Here is a 12267-nt window from a genome sequence, read left to right on the forward strand (position 1 = left end):
ATATTATTGACAATATATTTCATTTTAATTTTACATAAGTACATACATTATCTATTGTACTATGACATGAATCCTAATAAAGCTGATACTCGAAAATCAAAATCATCCAGATCATCGTCAATATTCCACGTAAATCCATCAATATTAACTGTACAATCAGTAATATTATCAGTATTTATTAATATTGACAGTATTATTGACCGTGTAAGGTCATCTTAAGATTTGTAATTCCGGGCCTTTTCCTAACTTCATTAAGAAAAAGGAAGGCAAAATGTGAACGTGATACACGTTAAGTCAATGCTTACAATTACAAATCTAGGATTACGATTCATTTTTGATGCTACAAATGATTCGAAGCAATTTTTTCATTGGTCAATTAGTAAAATTATTTCTTTCGATTGGCCAATCAAATGCTTCGAAGCATTTGTAGTGTCAAATGCACCGCACCTTTGGACATCTAATGTAGACATTCAATATTGAAAACAATAGGGTAAACCAAGAAAACCGCGTATGGGAGAGAAGGTATTGACGTTAAAATGACGAAACGCGCGATCCAACGCTACGTTCCAAACTGACGTACGCAGTGAGTCACGATCGTACATAGCGATCATCAGGAACGTAATGCGTTTGTTTCTTTGAATCAATTGATTTATTTCATCTTGATTAGCTTTCCTAACTGAAGTTCCAATAGTTATCTATAGTTTTTTTAAACCGTGGAATGGAGAGATTTATGATACAACGACGCTACGTAATTTAACTTTTTCTATTTGCAATTCCAATGGTGTATTCGACATAGCGGTATCTTTCGTTCGTGAATACCTGACCAAAGAGAGTTCTTATCTTCCATATTGTGCTGTAATTAAGAATGCTATCGCTATTGAGTGATACAGTATTGCTATCGATACGAAAATTTTACATACAAAAAATAGGCCACTTTAATTAAGTAACACAAGTTTTTCATATATTTTACACTTTTAATGAAATATTCTTAATCTAAACTTTTATAAACAAATAACCTAATTATTAAGTCAAAAGAAAAGAAAGAACAAGCGCATCATAAAATTTAATTTCAAAATAGTATAAAATATGCAGTCTAATTAATAAATATATAATATAATAACATATGTATATTTCCTCACAACATTTAAATAACACAAAACTGCTTAAAAATGGAAATTATTTATCACGTTTTCTGTTATAATAATAATTACCAGATCAAAACAATTAGAACTGATAACGGTCAAAATTTTTAAAAGCTTGTCTCCGCTTATCCTAGCTTTTAGCAGATTAGACTTTCTAATGATTACTGAAAGCATAACTTAGGGCTCAATGACCCGATCATTTGTATGTACAATTTACATATCAATAGCATTCTGGAATTAACACTTGAATAGAATAACTGATAGGAACAAAAATGAATGCGAACACGGAAAGAACGTTTTGTTGAAGTATCTGAATAACTTAACTAGATACAGATCTGAAAATAATTTTGTTACACCATTAAAATAATGAATAGGACGCTCAAACATAGTCATAATGCTTACAAAAAGGCATTCTAGCAACCAGTTTAATAAGTGTCCTACATAATTATTTTCACAGTCCACCAAAATTTTTCATATACTTCAGTTCTTTTTGTGAAACAGTATAAAAAAACAACGCGATAAAAAAATATATTATATTATTTTTGAAAGAAATTAAACTTGACATGAAAATATAAATGTATAATTTGTTTAGAAGAATAATTGCACGAAATTATTTAGTACTATTCCGCAAAATCGATAAAGCGCCATATATTCTCGCGCAATTAACACTAACTTACCGGTATGAGTCCTCTTGTGCGCTTTTAGGTGCGAGCTCTTCGTGTAAACTTTGTCGCAGCCAGCAACGTCGCATCTGTGAACTTTGCGTCTCTTCAGCGCGTCGCCGCATTCGCCATCGACACCTAAATTGCCGCCGTTTCCGCCAACGCCGGCGTTTGCTCTGCCACCCACCAAACCGATACCCGCTGCTAGCGCCGGACGTTTGTGGAACACGCTACAATCAGATAGTTAAATCCACAAAAGTTAATCCTAACGTGAATACAAATAGCATGCCTTTTACAAAAGTTACATTAATAAAATTATAACATTCAACATAATATTCTTCTTTTTATTAAATTCATTTTAGCCGAGACAGATCAAGTCATAAACTTCAACAAATTGAATAAAATTCTTCATGGCTCATTTTAATTATAATTTATTTTTATCTTCTAAGAATTTATTAATGTTTAGTAACAATAATGTCCGACTTATGCTAGCCTTTCTCTTGGTATAAGCGAAAAACTCACTTAGTTTTTGATTATATTACAGGCAGGTAAAGTCGTTTAAAATGAAACGACCAAAGAGATACGAGGTAATATCGTCAAGAAGAAATCAAGAAGAAATCAAATACGATTCATAAAACGGCGTAACGCAACATGCCGCGAATTATGAAAGGATCGGTCCTGGGATCGCGTGTGCCTTTTTGCACTCGACCTTCGTAACTATACACTATACATTCGAGATGACATTGATTACGATGAAGAAACGAGCGACAAAAAAATTTTGCCGTTCCAGTCGTTACCAATATCAATTCCTATATGGACGAGAGACGTCTTCATCAATCGTTTTGCGCTGTAACATGTAGACTCGATTGTACGACAGATGATCTCTCACTCCTTCTTTTTCTAAGGAATAACTCTCAGTTATTCCTTAAAGCCACAGCAAGCAGCTGTGTACTTTACAATACAATATAAACTATTAAAATAATATAAACTATATAATAATAGTTCATTTTTAATATTTTCATTCTAATTTAACCAGTATGTAGACATATGGGATCAGAGCTACTTTTTCTTCTTCTTTTTCTTGAATGAATCCCAATCTACTAAAAATAGTCACAATATCACAAATAAAAGACGAATCAAACAATCCAATATTTAATCTCCACAAGGGAGAAAAGCCATAGCAATCCAAAGCCACTTTGTAATGATCGCTGTATGATTTTGTACGCCTATTTATATGAGGATTAATATTATATTTTTTCATTTTTATATTAAAAAAATTTATTTAACATTCTAAAAGTAAAAACGATTTAAAAAGTAATATCAAGGTCTTAGATATCCACGTTGAGTAAAAATAAAAATTTATTAAGAAAAACATTTTTTAAAAGACAAGAAACTTAAAAATTAAGAACTTAAGTTTAAATTTGATAATTCTTATCACAGAGTGTAAAATTATTTATTCTAACAGTTGAAGTTTAAATTAGTACAATTTCAGTTTTTTTTCTTTACTGTAAAATCAGTGTAACTTATTTTTCCAGATAATGTACTGCTTTTTCATCTAGATAAGTGTACCAATTTCCGATGTTACTTGTAATGCGAAGTTTTCGTTTCGAGCCGGAGTACCTTTCTCGGTAAGTACTCGAAAAACCGAGCGATTCGTCGAAAGCGCGCAATCGGCCGAATGGTGGCCGGACCGATCGATGGAAACAAGAAAGGTATATCGGACCAGCTCGATCAATCTCAACTTGACGCACTGAATTCTGGTAGGACTTGTTTTTCCATGAAACTCGTACGTGGCAACAATATAGATAGACTCGCGTTTTTTAGGGCGTGCCATATTTGTACCAGTCAATTTGACGCAGTGCAAAATATTACCCTCGAATCATTTATGAAGAAAGAAACGAGATAAGCACCGAAAGGTAATCTGAAGGAATTACATAAATATCGAAAATTTTGATGCTTTTAAACGATCGCAATAAATTCGACTCTAACTATTTTAGCACGTTTAATTACAATTTTTCCTAAATTTTTAATATGCCTCTTATACATTCCAGACTATTAAATTCATATTTTTACTCACAATTTGAATTATTTTTAATCATTTCTAAACCGCCACTGCTCCTACTTAATACGTCGTTAATTTAATTAAAACAATGGACGATTTTATTCAAGAAATGTATTAAACCTAAAACACAAACAAATTAATGTATTAAATTTGACTCAAATTTAGTTTATTATTAATTAAGTACATATGTTGAGTATAATATATTGTTTACTTTAAAGTTGAGAAATTTAATTTTAACACACACAGAAGTTAAAACTGACAAAATATTTAACTCAAAGGATTAAGTTACTATCGCTTTTTTCATATCTGTGTTCATTTTGTTATCATTATAATTTTACTATTAACGTAATAGCTCGTCGACATAAAGTTATTCTACTTGAAAGCGATATTTTATATAAATTCACATCGGAACAATAAATTACGGAACGATACTAATCTGCAACGTGCGATCCGGGCCGTGATCGAGAATTGGAGGAGTTTTAAACTCTAGCTAGATAAAACGACGTCGGTACTACTGACGCGTTCTTACCCGCGCCGTATTTCATCGAAGCTATGTGAGGGCCTTCCTCGTACCATTCACGCTATAAACTAGAACGGCGTGTTGCGCGAACTGACATAAATCCGTTTCCAGTCGCGATAATCCGGCTCGCGTCTACCTCAAACCGCCCCTCGGAAAGTACCAGCTATGTGTCTTTATTCGTTCGTGTTTCTCTCTCTGTCGACACATAAACGCCATGGAAAATTAATTATTCGCTGTACTTCAATATGAACTAACAACTGCATATTGCCTCCTAACATACTTTTCTAACGATCTCGCTGTTATATTACACGTTGCAGTCCGTTAACCCTCGCGTTATAGCGGCGAGAAGACCGCACGTTTGCGAGCCACGTCGCAGAAACGCATCACAATGCATTTTAAACGAAAAACTACGAAACTAACTAGCATGTTGCACAGTGCAATCTATAGACGGCTTCCTACTGTAGACAGAAGTTAAAATCTGATTTGTCAAAATGTGACAGGAACATTTATGTAATGTCACTCACTGAAAATTAAACTGTATAACTAAGTAAAACTTGGAAAAGTTAATGTACAATAGTATGATAGAAAAATTGTAACCACTAATCAGCTAGACATAACAAAGTACGGAAAGAACGTTTTGTTGAAGAATCTAAAAATGTAGATACTGGATTTAAAACTAATTTTGTTAGTTATTTTGTTAATTATATCAAAATAATTATAATAAATTTAAGCTAAAATATCAAAATTTTTTGCAGTATTATTATCATGCATAAAGATTTTTATATAATTATTTTTCCAACAAAACTTTCACATCTGTATCTAGCAAAAATTTTAAATATTTCAGCAAAACTGTTCTTTTCGTGCGACAATTTAATAGACAGACAAAAAACAACTGAGAAATATGTACATATTTGTTATAAAATGTACGTTTGTGCAAGCTACAATGTTGTACTTTTTAAAAAATTTTGGAGAATAAAATTAATTTAACTTAATGCAAAATGTAATCATAGCAGAACACTTCTAATATAAACAAATTATTATAAAATTGTTATAAAATGTACTGAATTGTTTGCAAGTAATGTTGTACTTTTTAAAAGATTTTGGAGAATAAAAATTAATTTAATTCAATGCAAAATATAATCATGCCAAAACATCTCTAATATAAACCAATTAAATGCAAAATTTATCTTGATATACAATATGTTTTTCTATGCGGCGAATTCATCGCAGATTTTTCACGTACATATAAAGAGATAAAAAATATACACAAAAGACAAGCTGCAATTTACATCGGACGTGATTTATAATTATTTCTTCATCAAACGTGTGTGGATTAAGATAAAAATAATTATATAAAATTCAAATAAAGAACCGTATAATTGGTTACCAGATTATTTACTAAATTCTTGAATAAATTTAACCTTAAAATGATTCTCACGCGTCTTTTCATATTTTTAGATAACGATCAATTTTTCCAACGAACTAAAATCGCTAACTGAAAGATCCGTTTCAAGGATAAGCGCCAAACAAAGTTCGTGCGCAACGCGCCGTATAGATACGCTGATTTGCAAAGAGCGTATAATGGATCGGCGTCACGCTAATTGGGCGAAAGGAGCGAGTCGAAATTACTTAGGCGCGTGCTTGAAAGAAATCGTGACAGGACGTGTAAAATGAGGTTTGTTAGCGTGCGCCGGGTGTCACGAGATTACTATGTTTCTTAGTGTGTGTGTCAGAACACGGTTTCTATAATGTTAGATGGATCGCGGGAGAAGCCCGGGCACAATGAAAACGACAATCGCGCGGGTGCGCGGCGAGAGCAAATTAAACGAGATTTACAGCGAGCGCACGATCTCGTCCTATTAACCCTGGACGTACTTATGCATTCGATGAAATACGACTATACGTAAGAATCACCGTCGTGAATGAGTACTCGCGAGTATACCCTGCTGCTTTCGACCGATTGTAAAGCGATAATAAAGTCAGTCTTTGTATTCCGCATGGCAATATAGTTAATAAGTTTCAACGCACACGTATGTTTCTGCATTGTCGGACGTTTACTCTGCACGTCTTCATTCTCGACAGTTTAAATGTTATACATATAAATGCATACGTTATCCAACAAAAAAAAAAATAAGATAAAGACAATTAAATTAATTTAATTCAAATAAACAACGTTTGTTTTTCTCAGTGTACAGATACTTTTGTTACGTTGTACAAATTGGCTACGGCACTTTCAATATATACGTTCTAAGTTTTACACGTGCGAATTCCCCCTTAGATGATCAACGATTCTCGCGAGAGAAAATTTCTTTAATTAGAATTATCAGAGACACTAGCGACATTAAATTATTCCCGCATTATCCATCTACAATGCGGACTTGCTTAGCATATATCGTTACGTGTTACGCCGGCGGCAATATCAATTATCAATTAATCATCAACTTTTATCACGCGCTCGTCTCAATCACGCTGTACCCAGCCTTTTAACTTTCAACGCTATTCCCATCTCAACGCTGTTCTCTCGTCGTCTTCAAGCAACGCGGACACGCCTGTCTAAGTGGGAGACGCAACAGGTGAATAATAATACTTACAGAGAAGCGTCCTTTATCCTCTGCAACGCGAGAAGGGCCGCAGTAGGGGAGATGAAGACAGACTCGGGTGGTTCCATCATGCAGACCGATACGTCCCTTTCCCGGTCTCTCTCCCTGTCCCTTTGCCTGTCGCGATCGCGTTCCCTTTCCCGATCCCGCACCTCCCTCTCCCTGATCGCGGGTTCTCTTTCCTGTTGACGTTCCCTCTCGTTCTCGCCGCTCCTTTCCCGCACCCTCTCGCGATCCCGGTTCCTCTCCCGGCTTCGATCGTGATCTCTGTCCCACGCTGTTTCGCCCAACGGTGGCAAAGACGGGGACGCTGCAAAAGAAATACATTTCCTTCATTTATCCCTGCTTGCTTGCTGGAAAAATGTTAGTAATAATAACTTGATTGCGTACATACGAGATTGCTTTATGATAAATCGGAAAATTATAAAGAGGCGAATGAAAAAGATATACCGCACGCAAAAGGTGAGGGGCACCATCTACGATGCCTATCTGTAATAAAAATACGATGATCAGAGCGCAAGATGGATAAAGCGTAAAACACGTGGAAAGTAAATAATTTTACTTTGTTTTAACATGAATTATTTGAATTCCAATTGCAGAACGAATCCTAATACTTATCAATAAATGGATAATTTATAAATAAATTATCCATTTATAAGAACTTACAGCTACGGAAATTCATGATTAATCCAAACGGGATTCTATAAGAGAGACCTCCCGATTTAACGGAAAGCATGATTCACTGCATACGTGATGGCGATGTTAATATTCGTTTTTTAATCTAAGGGGCCGGATTACACCGAGGGATATTTCTGTATAAAGAGGGAGAAGACGTTCTCGCAGATTGGAAACCTATTTCTGAGAACCGGTATCACCTGCCGTCTAACTGATTACGGTATTTTACATAATTACGCGGTATCTCTCGCACCTTGTAAGGAGCGTGCCGTGTTTCGAGTAATAGCTACTATCGTAGGATGCTCAAAAGTAAAATCGCGAATAAATCGATGTTCCGAGAAGATATCGAATGCAAGCGAGATAATACGAGCAACATGTATTTTTTTTTTTTTTTTTATTATATATAATGTCTACGCGTTTGCCACTTTGTGCGAACGTGCCGTGGCACGTCACGGTACTGTGCCCTCGATCCATCAGCGATCGAGGATCGAAGGTCGATGTCAGGCGTGAGTACGATGCAGCTCATGCAACTTCTCGCGAATAAATCAACGGAACGAATAAAGCGCAAGCGTTCAATCCACCTCGAGATCTCCCAATCCCACGCGACGGTGTGTTACAAATCGCTTTATAATTTCTTTTTACAGAATTGCACGAGCAATCGGAGCTTGACTCGAGGCTTAAACTTCGCTTATCATTACGATCGCGAGATTTTCTGCGAAATTTCGCGACTACCATGAATCGTTTCCATGTAAATTTCTATATTCTTCAAAAATTGGTAGGTTTATTACCGTGTTACATAGCATAGCATTGCAATTTACTTCGCTATCGAGAGAGTTTTGACGACCTTTGACCCGTTGACACCGCGACCGGCCAACATTGAATCTGGCCGCTGCATGTATCTTGCAGCACGTTTTGCGATTTGTGAGCCGACTGACAAGCATGTTAAATGCCCGTGACATTACTGTTACTAATTAGTAGTCGCGTTAGCAAGGCAATACATTCGCGAGATCGAGCGGGAAGACGCGGCGGCTTTGCGAGACTGCTGTCGATCGTATTGCCGATAATATTTTGACTACACGTCTTTCATTCATCATAGATCGCTTCCTTCATCATCTCTTCTAATTGAAGTAAATTTGCAAACTCATTTCGTTACGATGGTTTACCTGCACGTGCGATCATCATCATGCAATTTCGACAAAACCGCCGAGTTGTTTTGGTAATCCTTCCTAAAAGTTCCTTCGATTCCGTTTATAGGGATGAGTGATAAGAAGGTTCAAAATATTATAAAGACTCGTTTTAAACGATAATTTTGTTTTAATAAATTATTTTTTTAATAAATTAATTTACAATGTGTGCTTAATGACAATTTAACTCAAAACTACTCTTTTTTGAAGTGGAAGCTCCTTTTAAAAAATAAAAATTAGGTCTGTCTTGAAAAAGAGCGGCTCGATTTTCAATTTTTGAAAGTAAGATTTTACTCTTTAGATTTCACTCTAAAAGTTTTAGACAGTACTTATTAGACAGTAATTATTCATTGTTTGCTTCAAAAGATAAATAAAAATTATCAAAGATACGGAGAAAGAACAATTTTGGATACGTTTTACTTGGCGTTCGTAACATCATTTTTCCTTGTTATTTATCAAATGTTAAACAAGAATAAAGTGATGCTCACAAGCATTACAATCAAGCGAAACGTATCTTTTGCTGAAGTAAAAAATTAGTTAGTAAAAAGTTTTGATATTCTAGCAATCATCTTGAATGTCATACTAAGAAAATATATATTAAATTTTAATAAATGTTATTATTAATAAATATACACATATACGTATTTATTTGAAGAACCAATAAATTTGATGTAACTATTATTCTCTTTATTTATTTGTCGTAAATAAATGTTAAACTAGTATTATTCAAATAAATATTTTTATCAACATTTATTATAGTATATTTTTTCTCAGTATTATTTTGATAGTCTAACAAAATTATTTTCAGTTCTGTATCCAATTCTAAATTTTTGCTGCAATAAAATCGTTCATTTCGTGTATCATTAATGATGAAAATTATTCGTTCTGTTTACCATTAATGATAAATAATATGACGATGATTTGTTCTCGATACGCATCTAACCGATCATCAATTATCCGTTTTGTCATGGCAGAAATCTCGTGAGCGATCTGAAGGCGGTCAAGCGTCTTCGAATCGTATCGAGGAATCATTATAAATTCAGTCGATTGAACCACGATGTAACAGCACAGTAACAGCAGTATTATTAGCCGCAATTTCCATGCGCCGGATGGGGCGGCTTCGCTTACTAGCCGCTGCTTCGGACACTTTTTCTCTTTCTTCCTTTGAAGTCTCGTTCAGGACGTCTCGTTATGGCCATTAACTCTTCGCGTAGTTCTATAATCCCATGATCTTCATTATCTAATGGAGAACGCAGTCGTCACTACTGAAAACGATGTGATGTGACAGAGCTTCACCCGTCGGTGTCTTACGTTTCACCCTAATCTTTTTTTTCTCATTTTCTTTTTCCCGTTTAACTATTAACGTGATCTCTGACGTTAAAATATAACAATGTTTGTAATTGGCGTATGAGATGACGCGTTTAATTATGCTTCTATAAAAAGAGCTTCCGGTAAGAAGTTAAATTAACGATTAAAAGATAGAATTCGCGCGAACAGTCTAGTTCAAGTAACTCTAGATTAATAATATCTATACCATCTCTTTCCACATTATACTACTTATAATACATATATGCAAAAAAGGAAAGATTTAATTAAAAAATGTAATTAATTTTATCGAATACGTGGTTATAAATTTGAACTCAGCTAGCTTGAATTCTGTATAATGATATTACAGTTGAAATATGTAGATACCAGCCATTCAATAACTGCGTACATTTATAAATCGTCCTTCCTCAATTTACAAAATTATGTAAAATTATATCAGATCATAGGATTTTGATGTTATTTTTCGAAAAAAAAGATCCTCTAAAGAATTTTATTCTCCGAAAAAAAATCCCCTAAAAGATTTTATTGTTCAAAGAGAAAAATCCTTGAGAGGATTTTATTCTTCAAAGAAAGAATTCTCTGAAAGATTTTATTCTTCGAGGAGAAAAATCCTCTCAAGGATTTTATTCTTCGACAAGAAAAATCCTCCTTCCGGTACCTTCTGGTACCTTCATTGCCTCCAAAATTGTTAATTACTTTAAATCTTAGCCCTTAAATCTTTGTAGTAAACATCTTCTTCTTCTGTTGCTAAATTACCATACCTACGGTGAGACCATCCCTCTCGCGTTCGCTATATCATCGCCTCGCCCACGCCAGCGACAGGGTTAATCCTAAGCATTAACAGTAATACGTGGTCTTAGCTATGTTTTGCCTTTCTGTCCATTTCACCTTCATCTTCCCTCTAGGAGCTCGCTCCTACTCTCACGAGGTCTTTACTCTTAATTTTTTTTCACTTCTTTTTTCTTTTTTCTTCGCGCATAGGTATTCGTTCTCTCTCTCTCTCTCTCTCTCTCTCTCTCTCTCTCTCTCTCCCTTCTTCTCATGCGCGTAAGGGAACATCAAGGGGGGTAATTGATAATGTTAAACGCCGGGGTTAATCCATCGATTTATGAGCAGAGTTTGCACCATAGATTTTTTAAAATCCGCCAAATTGAGGGATAATCGTCCGACGTTAATGCCTCGCTGCTAAAGATCGCCGTGCAAAGTCGGGGGTTTGATTGAGAGAGATAAGTAGGAGTTCGCGGAGGTTTATAGCGCTTCGCGTGTCCAGTGGCGAATAAAAGAACCCCGCTAATCCGCCAAGAAAAAGAGGGGGTGTCTGAATCGGCTGAGAGAATCGATCTCGCGTTAGATGCGGTGCGCGGGCGTCGAAGATAAAGCGCTTGCCTCGTGACCCGGAGGTAAAGGTAGTCACTCGTTGTAGGATCCTGCGTTTGCAACGATGCGATTTAAGTTTCGCGACTTTTGAATCACGTCGTACTAATCCATGACGGTGACTTGTGCCTAGGAGCTTATGCGTGTTTAGATAAATATTAACATAATGGATATAACGTAAGAATATAATAAGGATGAAGGTGTTAATACATGAAAAGAGCTTTTGAAAGACCTAAAATTTTGGACGTAGATCTGAAAATAATTTTGTTGGAACCATCCAAATAATGAAAACTAAAAAATCATGAGCAAAAGTAAATTTAATATTCTAAAACAATTAGTTTGAGGTTCTAACAAAATTATTTTGATGCTCCAATAAAATTATTTTTAGATTTGAATCAAAGCAAAAATTTGGATCTTTCAACAAAATCGTTCTTTCTATGAATTAGCATAGCAGCAATAAAAATAATTATATATAAAAATTAAAGAATATCGCATGTGATTGAACGATCCAGCGAGATTTAACCGTCTAAAGTTGATGGTGGTTTATTGGATCCACTCAATTATAAATTCCTTTGTAAAAAGTGACAAGTTCAATTTTTTTAAGTTACATTTGCAAATTTTGATTATTCTTATTAAAATATGCTTAGAATTTATTCTTTTCGAATTATATTATTTTGATTTCTTAAATTAATGCTTTTTATTAATATAAATTAAATGGATTT

The 12267-nt window shown here is 34.7% G+C and overlaps 1 protein-coding gene across 1 annotated transcript in view; it reads right to left on the reverse strand.

Annotated features, from left to right (window-relative positions):
* LOC108748946 (Krueppel-like factor 8) overlaps positions 1-8843 on the reverse strand; it is a 24361-nt gene extending 15518 nt beyond the window's left edge. Inside the window, exons 1-3 of the mRNA XM_018487388.1 lie at positions 8825-8843; positions 6978-7296; positions 1820-2034 (exon numbers count right to left, since the gene is read on the reverse strand). Of these exons, the coding sequence (XP_018342890.1) occupies positions 1820-2034; positions 6978-7296; positions 8825-8843 (553 nt within the window). The remainder of the gene's footprint in view (positions 1-1819; positions 2035-6977; positions 7297-8824) is intronic.
* Between the last annotated feature and the right edge of the window lie 3424 nt (positions 8844-12267).

Source organism: Trachymyrmex septentrionalis, unplaced genomic scaffold (genome assembly GCF_001594115.1).
Source record: "Trachymyrmex septentrionalis isolate Tsep2-gDNA-1 unplaced genomic scaffold, Tsep1.0 scaffold11, whole genome shotgun sequence".
Taxonomy (NCBI): Eukaryota; Metazoa; Arthropoda; class Insecta; order Hymenoptera; family Formicidae; genus Trachymyrmex; species Trachymyrmex septentrionalis.